This window comes from Ascaphus truei, chromosome 1 (assembly GCF_040206685.1).
Source record: "Ascaphus truei isolate aAscTru1 chromosome 1, aAscTru1.hap1, whole genome shotgun sequence".
NCBI lineage: Eukaryota > Metazoa > Chordata > Amphibia > Anura > Ascaphidae > Ascaphus > Ascaphus truei.
The window spans coordinates 117,403,253-117,418,806 of record NC_134483.1 but is presented as its reverse complement, the minus strand read 5'-3'; the positions used below and the strand labels follow the sequence as shown (position 1 = coordinate 117,418,806).

At 40.4% G+C, this 15,554-nt stretch overlaps 1 protein-coding gene across 7 annotated transcripts; it reads right to left on the bottom strand.

The window, feature by feature from the left end:
• Window positions 1–721: 721 nt before the first annotated feature.
• LOC142491338 (solute carrier family 46 member 2-like) lies at window positions 722–15,554 on the bottom strand. Of its 7 annotated transcripts, none has more exons than XM_075593819.1 (6): window positions 15,430–15,554; window positions 13,460–14,424; window positions 10,726–10,809; window positions 9,691–9,734; window positions 4,962–5,075; window positions 722–1,115 (listed from the first exon to the last, which is right to left on the bottom strand). In XM_075593819.1, exons 2-6 carry the CDS (start codon window positions 14,361–14,363, stop codon window positions 981–983), a joined length of 1,281 nt encoding a protein of 426 aa, XP_075449934.1. In that variant the 5' UTR covers window positions 14,364–14,424; window positions 15,430–15,554; the 3' UTR covers window positions 722–980. The 7 variants fall into 7 exon arrangements, with proteins under 7 accessions (XP_075449934.1, XP_075449889.1, XP_075449879.1 ...); XM_075593774.1 differs by having other exon boundaries at window positions 13,460–14,853; window positions 15,430–15,518; XM_075593764.1 differs by lacking the exon at window positions 15,430–15,554 and having other exon boundaries at window positions 13,460–15,414.

Sequence of the window (15,554 nt, the reverse complement as noted above, 5' to 3'; positions counted from 1 at the left end):
CCCAGAAAGTATTTGAAGGCAAGACAGGAGAGATGAACTTTGCGCCTAGACTCAAGTGATGACCAATCTAGTTCTTTGAGCATTTCGCAGTGATGTGTGTTGTAGTTGCATTGGAGAACAAAACGGCATATTGAATTGTAGAGGGTGTCAAGTTTCCATACTCCCCTGTCTGTATTCACAGGTAGTTTGGTCCTCAGGCTATTCCTGTGTGACAATTGTGACATACTTCCTTTTCATCCCATGCAGGCTGAGTGAGTACTACCATTTTTACCTACTCCCTTGCAAAGCAATCCGTTTGACTGTCCCTTGATACAGAAGCACTTCACATAGAGAAGCACTCTCTACCCACACAACTACACCCACAAGAACCTTTTCATTTCTGTAACTACCTCAATTCAGATAAGAAAAGACAAAAGGACTTGTTGTACTATCAAAGGAGGATGAGTTCAGCTATCTGGCCATACTTATATCTACAGTAGCATACTGTATAACCCTGTGGCTACAGAATACTTAGTAATATCTGGAAACATTGTACTGTAGCTGCTGAGTTATACTGACTGAAGGATGGATTGAAACTGAAAGGCGGCCATTTTGTTAGGCACACAATCAGGATGTTTACAGATGTATAACAGGAGCAGCAAACAATTGCCAGCTTAGGTTAGAATGTAGAATTATATATTGTCACATGCTTTACATTTACGAAGGAGAAAAAAGTCGGGAATGTAGTATTGCTGCTTTAATCAGGTATGTGAATGTCTCTTAGTAAAATTTATTTTCAACCGATTGCATGTGCTTTATTAACAGGAAGTATAACTTTTCTTTTGTTTTTATTATTGCACTTCAGGTAGATATACACATAACATTTCATGTCGTACAATGAGAAAACAATTTTTAAAAAAAAGAATTTAAGTATAACTACACATACTGAAACTGCACGGCATATTTCACTAAAAGTTTGTCTCGTTAAATATGTAAATGACTTAAAACACTACAGCAGATATGGATGACAAAGTCAGATTATACAGTATATACTGTAATATGTCCTTTAGGCTGTTCATTCTTGAGCATCCCGCAGATTCTGATACCTTCCTGAACACTGCTTGCAAGCTGCAATACTGAAGACAAGAGAAAATAGTCACAATGAACTGAAGAGAAAATAGTCACAATGAACTGAAGAGAAAATAAATGCTTTGAATTTTTTAAAGCAGGCATCAACAACAAAACACATTTGGATCTACAGCACGTTTATATTATGATGCAGCCTTGCTCAAAAGTCTTAGCCCGTTATATCGTTTTGGAAAATACCTAGAGTAAAGGAGTGAACAATATTGTCCCTTCTTGTTTTGCTTTGTGCTATGTTGGACTCTGTTTTAGGGTTAGAGTACAAATAGGGATCAAGCGAGTGTGTTCAGTAGTTTCCACAAGTACTTGTTTCAGCAATCTGAGCCGGTCAACTTTTACTTTATATTAAACTTTATTTGAACCACAGGACTCCAAGCTCCAGGGGTGCAGCAGTTGCAGCTTAACAAGGCAATTGTTCCAGTAAATTACTGCAAATCCATATGGCTGTGAGGTCACCCAATAGAAAGCCAATAACGTTGTGACTTCTTATTGGCCACCAGAGTGAGGCTGAACCCATCGGCCATATTGCTCTCATAGATTAGCATAATTTCCACGGTTTAGTTTAGCCTGACATAAAACTCCATTTTTTTTTTTTTTTTTTATTTTTTTTTAAATAAACCAAATCTATTTTACAAAAAAAACATTCCCCTCTGTGGTTTTATGTTTACAAATGTCTTGCCCTTTTCTGCATTCCAGCAAAATCTCACCACTTCCTTTATAATGACACGTTGACCACTGACTGCTCCAGATGAAAACATTAAGGGCCACATTTACTTAGTAGTCCTTTGCCGTTAGACCCTTTCTGGTCCTATTGCAGAAGGCTGCTTGGTAACCATGGGCCTAAATACGATATAAAATATAGCCTTTAACACTACTAAAACTTTGCTAAATGCAATGTATTATAATAATTAACATATCATTATTTTCTTCTGTTTTGGTGTCATTTATGACACTGGGAGCCTTGATATGCATCGCTAATTTCTATGGAATCTGCTTTTCCTGGGACAGCAAAAGCCGATGCCCGTCTTTTTTTCCTCTTGATGTTTTTGCAACAGTGATGACAAGGCATGTTTGTGCTGTTCCAGGAGGGGTAGAAGACAAATGAATACCAATGGAACTCAATGCATTTTCCACCTACAGTACTGTATATGACAAAAATAGACCTCAGATGGCTACACTGCACCTGGTGTGGAGGAAATAGATTACTAAGCTGGAAATACAGTATACAGTTCTCAACAGTTTTAGTCAAACCTATTTTCATACAGGCCCCACAGTGTGTTTATGTATGTATGTATGTACAGTGTATATGTATGTATGTATGTGTGTACAGTGTATATGTATGTATGTGTGTACAGTGTATATGTATGTATGTATGTGTGTACAGTGTATATGTATGTATGTATGTGTGTACAGTGTATATGTATGTATGTGTGTACAGTGTATATGTATGTGTGTACAGTGTATATGTATGTATGTATGTACAGTGTATATGTATGTATGTATGTGTGTACAGTGTATATGTATGTATGTATGTGTGTACAGTGTATATGTATGTATGTGTGTACAGTGTATATGTATGTGTGTACAGTGTATATGTATGTATGTATGTGTGTACAGTGTGTATGTGTATGTATGTGTGTACTGTGTATATGTATGTATGTATGTATGTGTGTACAGTGTATATGTATGTATGTGTGTACAGTGTATATGTATGTATGTATGTATGTGTGTACAGTGTATATGTATGTATGTGTGTACAGTGTATATGTATGTATGTGTGTACAGTGTATATGTATGTATGTATGTGTGTACAGTGTATATGTATATGTATGTATGTGTGTACAGTGTATCTGTATGTATATGTATATATGTATGTGTGTACAGTGTATATGTATGTATATGTGTACAGTGTATATGTATGTATGTGTGTGCAGTGTATATGTATGTATGTATGTGTGTACAGTGTATATGTATGTATGTATGTACAGTGTATATGTATGTATGTATGTGTGTACAGTGTATATGTATGTGTATGTATGTGTGTACTGTGTATATGTATGTATGTATGTGTGTACAGTGTATATGTATGTATGTATGTGTGTACAGTGTATATGTATGTATGTATGTATGTGTGTACAGTGTATATGTATGTATGTGTGTACAGTGTATATGTATGTATGTATGTGTGTACAGTGTATATGTATATGTATGTATGTGTGTACAGTGTATCTGTATGTATATGTATATATGTATGTGTGTACAGTGTATATGTATGTATGTGTGTACAGTGTATATGTATGTATGTGTGTGCAGTGTATATGTATGTATGTGTGTACAGTGTATATGTATGTATGTACAGTAGCGACATATCTTATTGAACTAAATACCGGCGGCATGCCGGGATCTGCCCCAGCTGCCGCCAGTAATGCACGCGCGCCGCCGCGTTCCCCCACTCACCCCCCCTCCTCCATCGCGCGCAATTTACACATGCTTCCGGACCCCTGTACCCCTTCTGCTCTGCCACTCTGCTTCCCCGAACCCCCGCTTACCTTAATGTCATCTCCAGGGGTGTCGGGGAAGCCTGGGGAAGCCGGGGAAGACGGGGAAGCCGGGCGCGCATGTGACTGTGACGTCACAGTGCGCCGCCACGCGCCGCGGCTACCCGCTTCCCAGCCACATACAGCCAGCGGCTTTTGCTCGAATAAGAGCTGCCGCTGCTGTATGTACAGTGTATATGTATGTACAGTGTATCTGTATGTATGTATGTATGTGTGTACAGTGTATATGTATGTATGTGTGTACAGTGTATATGTATGTATGTGTGTACAGTGTATATGTATGTATGTGTGTGCAGTGTATATGTATGTATGTGTGTGCAGTGTATATGTATGTATGTGTGTACAGTGTATATGTATGTATGTATGTACAGTGTATCTGTATGTATGTATGTATGTGTGTACAGTGTATATGTATGTATGTGTGTACAGTGTATATGTATATATGTATGTGTGTACAGTGTATATGTATGTATGGATGTGTTGCCATGGCTGCTCCAGGTTATACTTTCTGCCTCCTGTCACATAAGTCCTAGTAGCTACAGGCTATCCTGTGGAGTTTACCCGCCCCCCCCCCCCCCCACCATGCTGCTTCTCTGAGCGACAAGGGTGGAGATGAACTGGGTCTGTGTGTAGCCAATCATGGTGCAGACCTTGTGTCCTCCCCTTCTGTGCCTTAGGGAGGAAGTGTTCTAAATTATATTCTGTCCAGGTCTCCCACTCCTGAGGTAGAGACATGCAGTCCAGGTCACTCTCTCCCTCCTGGGCCTGACTGCAGCCAAAGATCTGAACAGAGTGCCAGGCCTCTAGACTGTGAGAAGGCCGGTACCATCCAGAGGTCTGGGACCTATCATAAAACCTTATGCATTCACTGTAATAACTACTGCAGTGGCTGCCAATAAAGGATCCTGTTTTATATACCCCTGCCTGAGCCTACAGTCTACTGGGTAGGGGTATTCAAGAGAAGACTGTCATGGTGGGCACTGTCTCCAGTAACCCTGTAGCCTGCTATCACTGGAGGCGTTGCACAAATGTTTTCAATGGAATGTTTAAACACACCCAAGAACGGAATACATTTGAACTCAGAATGATAAGACTGTTTGACACCAAAACAAGAGGACTTAATGCAGATATGGGGTTTCTCACACACTATCACAATTGTTTGTAATGATCCTGTCTGCTTCTCTGCCAATGTTCTTATCCACAACTCCCCCCCCCAGAGCATCCCCTTCCCCCTCCATGCTGTTACTTGTCACTTTCTTCAAACATCCCTTTCTCACCTACCTTATCTAAATCTCTGTTTTTTTCTGCTCTCCAAACCTCTGTTTTAGCCATAGATTTCTTCGTAAACCAGTATTGCTGACATGAGGAAGAGAGGAGAACTCTTGAAAGCTTGTCCTATGACATAAATTGTTAGTCCAAATAAAAAAGGTATCACCTAATACTGAAGTATATATATGTGTGTGTGTGTATTCTTTTGTTGTTGTTTTTGAAGCCTGCATTTAATTTGAACCATCCTGAATATCTACTTGCTGCAAAGGAACATTTCTGTTTTTATTTTTAGTCCCCGCTATGTGGTAGATTCATCAAGTGCCCTCAATTTGGCGTTAACTCCTATTGACTGGAATGCCAGATCGGGTGCACTAGCCAGTCAAGGCGCTTGATGAATCTGCCACTGACTTGGTGTTCTATTGTATTGTATTGTATGTCTTTATTTATATAGCGCCATTAATGTACATAGCGCTCCACAGTAGTAATACATGTGGTAATCAAATAAATAACAGAGCATGGGAAGAAGTGCTTTAGACATAAAAGTAACATTAAGGAAGAGGAGTCCCTACCCCGCAGAGCTTACAGTCTAATTGGTAGGTAGGGAGAACGTACAGAGACAGTAGGAGGGAGTACTGGTAAGTGCGTCTGCAGGGGGCCAAGCTTTATGTATCGTGTGTTCAGAATATTCACAGTGCTATTCATATGCTTCTTTAAGCAAGTGTGTCTTAAGGTGGGACTTAAAGGTGGATAGAGAGGGTGCTAGTCGGGTACTGAGGGGAAGGGCATTCCCGAGGTGTGGGGCAGTCAGTGAAAATGGTTTAAGGCGGGAGAGGGCTTTAGATACAAAGGGGGTAGAAAGAAGACATCCTTGAGAAGAACGCAAGAGTCTGGATGGTGCATAACGAGATGTGAGGAGGGGCAGAAGAGTGTAAAGCTTTAAAAGTGAGGAGAAGAATGGAGTGTGAGATGCGGGATTTGATCGGATGCCAGGAGAGGGATTTCATGAGGGGAGATGCTGAGACAGATCTAGGAAAGAGTAGAGTGATTCTGGCAGCAGCGTTTAGGATAGATTGTAGGGGAGACAGGTGAGAGGCAGGAAGGCCGGACAGCAGGAAGTTACAGTAATCAAGACGGGAGAGAATGAGGGCCTGAGTCAGAGTTTTAGCAGTCGAGCAACAGAGGAAAGGGCGTATCTTAGTTATATTGTGGAGGAAAAATCGACAGGTTTTAGAAATGTTTTGAATGTGAGGGGCGAATGTGAGAGAGGAGTCGAGTGTGACCCCTAGGCAGCGTGCTTGGGCTACTGGGTGTACGATCGTAGTTCCAACAGTAATGTGGAAGGAGGTAGTAGGTCCAGGTTTGGGAGGAAGTATGAGGAGCTCTGTTTTAGCGATGTTGAGTTTAAGGCGGCGGAGGGCCATCCAGGATGATATAGCAGAGAGACATTCAGAAACTTTGGTTTGTACAGCAGGTGTAAGGTCGGGTGTTGAAAAGTATATTTGTGTGTCATCAGCATAGAGGCGATAATTAAACCCAAAAGATGTTATTAGGTCACCTAGAGAGAGTGTGTACAGAGAAAAGAGAAGAGGTCCCAGGACAGAGCCCTGGAGTACCCCCACAGAGAGATCAATAGAGGTGGAGGAGGTGTTAGCAGAAGAGACACTGAAAGTACGATGGGAGAGGTAGGATGAGATCCAGGATAGAGCTTTGTTCCGAATAGCAGGAGTATGGAGAATGTGAAGGAGAAGAGGGTGGTCCACAGTGTCAAATGCTGCAGAGAGGTCGAGTAATATGAGCAGAATGTAATGACCTCTGTCTTTGGTAGCATGGAGGTCATCAGTTATTTTAGTGAGGGCTGTTTCCGTGGAGTGAGCAGTGCGGAAGCCAGATTGTAGAGGGTCTAGGAGAGAATAGGTGTTGAGAAAATGGAGCAAGCGAGAGAATACAAGACGTTCAAGGAGTTTAGAGGTAAAAGGCAGGAGGGAGACAGGTCGATAGTTAGAAAGACAGGGAGGGTCAAGCTTGCTGTTTTTGCGTAATGGTATGACTGTTGCATGTTTGAAGGAGGATGGAAAGGTTCCAGAGCAGAGGGAGGAGTTAAAAATATGTGTGAGCATAGGGATTATAGTAGGAGCAAGAGGTTTTAGGAGATGGGAGGGAATGGGGTCAAGAGGGCAAGTGGTAGAGGGAGAAGAGGCGATCAACAGCGACACATCCTCCTCTGAGACAGTGGAAAAAGAGTCAAGGAAGGAAGGAGGAGAGTTAGGAAGAGGTGTAGGATGGGAGGAAGAGACAGAGGAGATGTTCTGACGTATGGATTCCACCAAAAGGGGAAAAAACATGAATATACACAAGGAATATACACAAAACGGAGAACGGAAAGTATGCTAGGGGGAGCAACATTTCGAGGGACTACCTCTTCATCTGGCCCATTCCCCCTGGTCCAAAAGACCAAGAGGTACTTCCCTAAGCCTCCCTTCCCCTATAACTGGTCAAATCAGACACCCCTGAAAATAGATAGCAAACATACAGTGTAGGCTAAATACAGCTAAACAGCTAATAGCAGGGCAGCAAGAATCCACTCAAGTCAATGCCAGTAGTTCAAGTACCACAAGAAACTGTGGGCAATGGTACAGTAAAGGCTGAACACAGCTTGCAAGAAAGCAGCTTGCAAAGAGGCACCAGGAGTCCACAACAGTCAATGAAAGGTTAATGGGAAAAGCAAATGAAGACAGTAATCAAACCCTCTGTGGCTCTGCTCCTTCTTCCTGGTGTCGGCTCCTTGTGACCTTGGGCAAGTCACTTTATCTCCGTGTGCCTCAGGCACCAAAAATATAGATTGTAAGCTCCATGGGGCAGGGACCTGTGCCTGCAAAATGTCTCTGTAAAGCGCTATGTATAACTAGCAGCGCTATACAAAAACATGCTATTATTATTAATATTATTATTAGATCTTAATCTAAGTCCTAAGTCCTAATAATAGATAAAGATAATGTGATTAAACAAATTACACAAAAACAGGATACTTTTTCAACATTTATTTATCCACAAATGATTCAACATTCAATATCCATATGTAAAAAAGGATGTTAACCTTTTAGATTCAGTACCTGCTGGCACCCTCGTTAAGCAGCAATGACTTCAACTAAGCATTTCCTGTAACTGCTGGTCAGTATCTCACATCGGTTTGAGGAATTTTGGCCTATTCTTCCTTACAGAACTGCTTTAATTCAGTGACATTTGAGGGCTTCCTTGCATGGACAGCTCACTTCACGTCCTGCCACAATATTTCGATGAGGTTTAGGTCCAGACTTTGACAAGCCATTCTAAAAACACAGAATTTATTCTTCTATAGATATTCTTTTGTAGATCTGCTTGTATGTTTAGGATCATTGTCTTGCTGCATGACCCACTTTCACTTCAGCTTCAGCTCACGGACGGATGGCCTGACATTCTCCTCTAGAATCTTCTGATACAATGCAGAATTTATGGCTGTGTCAATGATGGCAAGCCGTCCAGGTCCTGAGACAGCAAAGCAGCCCCAAACCATCACACTCCCACAAGCATGCTTGATGGTTGGAATGAGGTTCTGCTGTTCGAACGCAGTTTTAATTTTCGCCAAACATAACATTTCTCATTGAGGCCAAAAAGTTCTACCTTTGACTCGTCTGTCCAGAGAACATTATTCCAGAAGTCTTGTAGATCATCTATGTGCTCTTTGGCGAACTTCAGAGAGGCAGCAATGGTTTTTAGAGAACAGTGGTTTTCTCCTGGCTATCCTTCCATGAACACCATTTTTGTTCAGTCATTTTCTGATAGTTGAGTCATGAACACTCACATTAGCCAAGGCGAAAGTGGCCGGCAGATCCTTGGATGTTACTCTGGGGTTCTTTGTAACTTCTTGGAAGATTTGCCGGTTTGTTCTTTGAGAGATTTTGGTAGGATGACCGCTCATAGGTAGAGTGACTGTGGTCTTGAACTTTCTCCATTTGTCTGACAGTGGATTGGTGGAGCCTCAAATCTTTAGAAATGGTTTTTGGGACCCTTTTGAGACTGATGAGCATAAATAATTGCTTTTCTGAGATTCTCAGAGATTTATTTTTATCGTAGCATGACGTGTTTCCCCACACCTGTATGGCGTAAACTAAGCTCACTAAGTTTCTGATCTTGATATAGGGTGGGACCTCCCAAACTAACACCTGAAGATCTACCGAATTATTTACACATACAATGACTCTTAATTACTTATTGTTTGTCTAATTTATATAACTTTTTTTTTTCTTCAAAAGACATGGAATTGGTTATTATAAACCCTATTGAAAATGTAAGAAAAGGCTGGTTTTTATTCAAGAAGGTTAGACTGTGGTATCTACATACTTATCATTGGGGTTCACAAACTTTTTCTTGCAACTGTACATATACTGTAAACAGCTGCAGTTGCATCTATTTTGTAAGCTGTATCACCTACATAGCTTCCCTGTGTCTTTGTCGCAGATATTCTTGTGAAACTAACACTGTGTACACAATTTATTATGTCTGCAATAAAATAACATGCATGTTTTTGCTGTTTACCAATAAGAAATGTTATTCTGCTGTACACTGGTGTTACACACCATCTCTGTGCTTACCTGACAGGAATAATGCTGAGTAAACCAATGATGCAACACAAAATGAAACAGAATCCACTGAACCAATCTAGTGTAGCTTGATATACTTTATTGAATCCTGCTGAAAAACTCACGCTCAGAATGTCTATGGCCAGCTGAAGCACGACAAAGACTTTGCCTGGAAAGGAATATAGAAAGCTTCAATTAAACAAGGTGTGGTTATAAGGACTGGTCAGTACGAGTGAGAAAAGAGTGTGAAACAATACAAGAGTGAAAAAACAATATTGCTATTTGCTAATGTTTGAACAGGGGCGGTGACCCCACTTTCGCCCCATCGAAACGCGTAGGGTTGCCGTGGGGACCAGTTTCTGAGAGCGCAGAGGACCACCGGAAGTGATGAAAGACGCCGGCTGGAACGGCGAAAGTCGCTGTCAGGAGACAGAGTCCGCGCGCCTGCAACTAGTGTCCCTTTACCATTTACTCCGTGTAAACCTGCATGTGTTTTTATACATAAATTTGACTGCAAGGTTTCTGCTCATCTATACCCGATTATCAAGCTACAAAAGAAACCTTTACATGCCTGAGTACAGGCACTTAGAAGTAAGTGCATATCTCACCAGTCTATGTATACATGGAATTGCTAAGACATACTGTACTTCACCATCTTTTGCTTTTCTCTGCTTCATTTCTTGGAGGTGCGCTGATACCCCTGAATAGACTCTCCAATCAAAGAACTGGGAACTGTTCTTTTTCTTCAAGCAGCTCCCTATCACTAATCTATTTAGTTTAGACTAAGATATATATCACATATTTTTAGAGCGCTTCTTTATTGTGTTGTATTTCCTTTCTTTATAAGCACAGTTACAACAGCCTACAGTATGTTTTGGGTCAACATTGCATTTCATTAAAATCAAGATCTTTAGACGCTTGTAATAATTGTAGTTGCATCTCCCTTGTGTGGAAGTCGGTATATGAAAATACGTAATGGGAAAATTCTGATGTTCAGAACTTGTATTTACATGGTACTGTAGTCACATTTTGTTGTCTACACCTGAAATCTCATTTTAGCAGCAGTATCTCCTGTGAGTTTAAGGTATAGTACAGAGAGTTTGTTAATGTTGATGCTTTAGCTGATCTAATAGGATGCTAAATGAAAAGCTGTCACTCACCATAAGATGACCCGTGAATATGTTTGGATATCACAGACCTGATGGCTGGTGTTGGGATAAAAGAGAACATCATCACAGCCCGAGCTAGAAATAATAAACAGTTAAGGAAAAAAAGTAATTATTAATGTAATTAAATGTAAACTGTAGGTGGAACTGTTTTAATAATCAGAACACATTTGATTATAAATACCATTTAATGCAAAATAAATTATACAGTATTGGGTTTCTCTGTATAAAGGCAGCCAAGCAAAACCACAGGGTGCCAGCATCATATTTCAAAGTGGGGTGCATGACCATGTACTTTAATTGGTGTTGAGTTAGTCAGCACCACGAAGCATGTTATGGCACGTAAACGGAAACAGCAGCACACCAGATTTTGTTAAAAAATCGTCCACTTGTATTATTGATATGTTACATTACACAAAGAGGAGTCAGTACCTTCCAATGTTTCAGTGCCATCGGGACCTTCCTCAGGGTGCAGCTGACACAAAGGCACTCACCTTATAAAACCCACCACCGCTAAACCGTGTGCAAGAGATACAGCACAAAAGTGACAAAATGGAAACACAAACACGAAGGCTGCGAGTATCCAAATCACGGCCCGGAATTCCAATGTTAAAATATCTGAACTGAGACCCAGCAGACACCTCATATTGTGTTAGTAGCATGAGAAATACAAACATAAAGATCAACAAATGCTCACGTAATAACGGAGGCAACTAATAAAATCAACGAACAAACATATATATAGCCTTGCATGACCCAACAAATAGTGATCACGCAGGCTTCATAATTGATCATCCTGATAACCTTTGATATGTGAACATTAGATTATATTGATGTTTGTGTGGCTGCTGGCATGGCTCAGTAAGTAAAGGCACTGACTCTGAAAACAGTTACACTGACTTTAAAGCAAGGGAGCATGGTTCATGCCCAGTGTTGGCTCTGTATTTCCCTGTGCCTTAGACACCAGAATAAGATTGTTTGCTCTGTGAGACTCGTTACGCCTGCAAAACTGCATACACTGTCAACCCTCTATACAGACGTAGCCAGATTCCCTGTCCAATGTGCTGCGATTTTCACTGTGCCAATGCGGCTGCAGTGCGGCCACAGATCTCCAGCCCTGAGGGAGCCTTCCGGGCCGCAAGACTTGCAGCATTAATCCTTCCGGGCCACAAGACTTGCTGACTTTGTGGTCGCTGAAAGGCAACAGACGGGCCCGGAAGGTCTCCGCATTTTTCTCTGCGGCCACGAGGACAGCAAGTCTGGCTCCATCAGTAAGAAAAAAATATTGTTACGTATTACTATTATTGTATTCCTCACGCTACTAACGTGATTAGATCAAATTCGCGGTTTGCATACTCCTGCTGTTGGTGTTTCAATTTTCAATGTTTGGGTCCCATTGGAATTGGAACTTCAGAATATACTGGAACACCATATTGTAATGTAACTCATCAGTAATACAAGAGAAGGATGTTTTGATATAACCTGGTGTGCTGCGGTTTTCCTTTTTTTTTTCTTTTTTCCCTTAACAGAAAATTGAACTTTAAAAATTGGTATAATTTATGTTCCAAAACTTTCCGTGTATGAAACCAGTTCTGCTGCCAGTCTTTATTGAATAGACTGATAAACTCTGTTTATATCCGCAAAGTAAATGTGTTTGTACATATGATCCATTGTAATTGTTAATTACATTGAGTCTAAAGATTCACAAGCAGGTTGCTATTGGGGGAAATGAGTATATGATGGGGAAAATAAAGACTGCATACACATTCTTGTATATAAAAATGTATTGGACAGTTATGTGTTTTTTTTTATTATTTATTTTTGAATGTTAGTTGCCATTTGGATAATAACACACGTATGCATATATCTTCCATACAAATAAGGAAGAGTAGAGACTCCACGGATTTTCTAAATGCAATAAATTTATTGAAGCCAAATAAAGTGTCCAACGTTTTGGCTGTGGAGGAGTGCCACTCCTTGACTAAGGCTGCTGTGACAGCTGAAACGTTGGACACTTTATTTTGGCTTCAACAAATTATTGCATTTATAAAATCCGTGACGCCTCTACCCTTCTTTTTTTGTTTATCCTGAACCTGGATTGCAGCGAGCCTTCCCTCATTGAGTTAGAGAGCACCGGTATCATTATCTTATATTTATTTTTGATTATTGGTGTGCAACATTTTCCCACTATATATCAACTAGAGTTCCAGCACTCACCCACATTACATTTTAAAAAATGAAAAACAGTATGTTTTTTTTTTTACTCTCTATAATTCAGTCACATGATTTGTTTCTGGTTTGTTGTATCTCATGTCAGAGAAGGATACAGACAGATTTTATTTGAGACTTAGCACTAGAATAGCTTTTGATTTCTAACTAACTAATATTAACAATAAATAATAAAAGGATACACTATAAGTAAGATAAAATGCAAAAAGCATGGAACACCATACTGTACATACTGTATATATTGGCAAACGACAGTTTCTTTGCACAAGTGCATAAAGTAAGAATTGTTTGTCTGCTTATTAAATGACTAATTGGAAATTCCATCCCAGTTATTGCTTTATCTTCTGATACATTTACTTCAATTGATTTAACTTATTAGTTTACAATGTTTATAGCTGGTGTTCAATGCAAAATTGTGCTTATTTTTCACAAAAATACACTAATATACGGTATCAAATGCAGAGCATGCTTACTGAATAATTGATTTGTATTTACTTACCAATGTAGTACAGGAAAGTCCAGCGCACAAAGGCCATTATCAGAATCCCAGCGCAGAATGACACCATTCCAATAATGATCATGGATAGATCCCCACAACACTTGGAGAAAACATAAACCCCTAGTAAGCTGGTGATGTAAATCATGTAGCCGGCAGCGTTGCCGTAACCAATATCCACTGGACCCCAGCTTAAAGGTTTCTTTAGCACATACACAGTAATCACATCTTCAGCTGCATTAGAAGCAACATTGTACAGGACAGCGCTGGCAAACAGAATAATGATGATAACATTGGATGAAGGTATGGTTGTATGAACATCATATGTGTTGACTGCTGAGCTTCCATCAGGCTTGTCACCTAACAATCTGCTGTGTTCTGTATACTCTGAGTTGATGGGTTCATGTAGGTTTTCCCTGATTGCTTTGTGTTCATCTTTACTTGGACTAGTGCATGTTTCTTCTGAATTAGATATTTTCAAAACAAAAATGCTGTACAGGAGGCAGAAGGCATAGCAGCCAATGCTAAAGGAGACCAGAACAGCACCCGGATGGTGTGTAATTTTTGAAGGAATGAAGATATGACCAGACACCAAGCTGCCAATGAACCCAGCCAACCCATAAACCAGTTCAACGATAATGAGTTGAAGAGACCTTCTCTTCTCAGAGCAGCCCAGTGATGCCCAGACCATGACACCAGCCCAGTAAGTTGTGAACCAACCAGTTAAGCCATTCAAGGCAGCAGAGCCATACATCACCTCTATTGGCCAGTCCAGAAGAATCACAAAAAGCAGAACCAACCTGGATATCAGGTACCCACCGAGAGGCACACATATAGGGATCTTCCTGTTCTTTTTGTCACCAATGTTTGCCAGAATATATGCAGACAGCAAAGGGGTTAACCCCATAATCAGGTTGTAGATGATATAGAAGTTTGAGATGGCTTTCTGTAGTGCATCCTCACTGGAGCTGTTAGAAGAGGAGTTAGTGTGATTATAATTATTCTTCACCACCATCAGCAGCCCAGTGTCGTAGAAAGAGCTGCCAACCTGGACTCCTGCAACTACAGGCTCAATCCAGGTCCTCACCATCACCATGGTTAAGGGTATATGGTGTCTTCAATGCCCATTGATATGGATATCGGTCAGTACCTTAGATAGCGTGCACTTAATGAAGATTATGGGGAGAAAGTTCTGTCTTTTTCCAGATAGTGTGGTTCAAACATATTGGGATATATAATATTAGCAGTAATGAACAAGGGTAGACAGACCAGTCGTAATGAACGTAGGTTGGGTAGTGGACGGTATTGACTTGATCTCAATCAAGTCTCCTGGTGAAGCTTCTTCTCTTACCCTTTCTGCCCCTCTGCTCAGAACATCTCAGGATGGAGGGGGACATCTATGGGTAAGATTGGACCCAATAAACTTAAGTTGGCTGAAAATGGATCCTTAAAAAATGACTAAAGATGCAATCCCACATAACTGACCAAAAATACAATCTTTTGTAAAAAAAATTAAGTATCTAATAAACTTCCTTAATATACTCTTCCAAAGAAACAAAAATAGGGCTCCTTTCTTTCTTTCTTTCACACTTGGATTTCTTAAGTGCTTCTGAAGAGTAGAGTCATGTGTTTTGTTGCACCTTATCCCTCCCTGTTCTTGTCGGACGGCCAGTAAAAAATAAGGGAAGGGGATAGTGTGTGCTCTGACTTTGTACAGTAAATACATGAAAACACACTAGCATCAGACAATAGTTTGTAGCCAGAGGAAATCAAAGCCCTCCCAAGTTTTAGGTGATAGTGTTTACAAACTAACTTAAAAATATGATTTTGGTTAAAAGAAAGGCACTAATCACCCAGATGTCACTGTGTGAGTTTGATCCTAGGAAGCATTGCAACTTTATGCAGGAACGTCTTAAAGTGTCAGCTGTAGCTACATTTAACGATTGTATTTATAATCAAATCAAAGTACTCACTTCCAGATGTTCAGGAGATGCACGTACAATAGGAGACATTTGCCAGTAGATCAGATGTGCCATTATTTTCATGATCTTAAGAACGGAAATCTCTGCAGGAAGAATGACACAAAGGATTGTGAAAC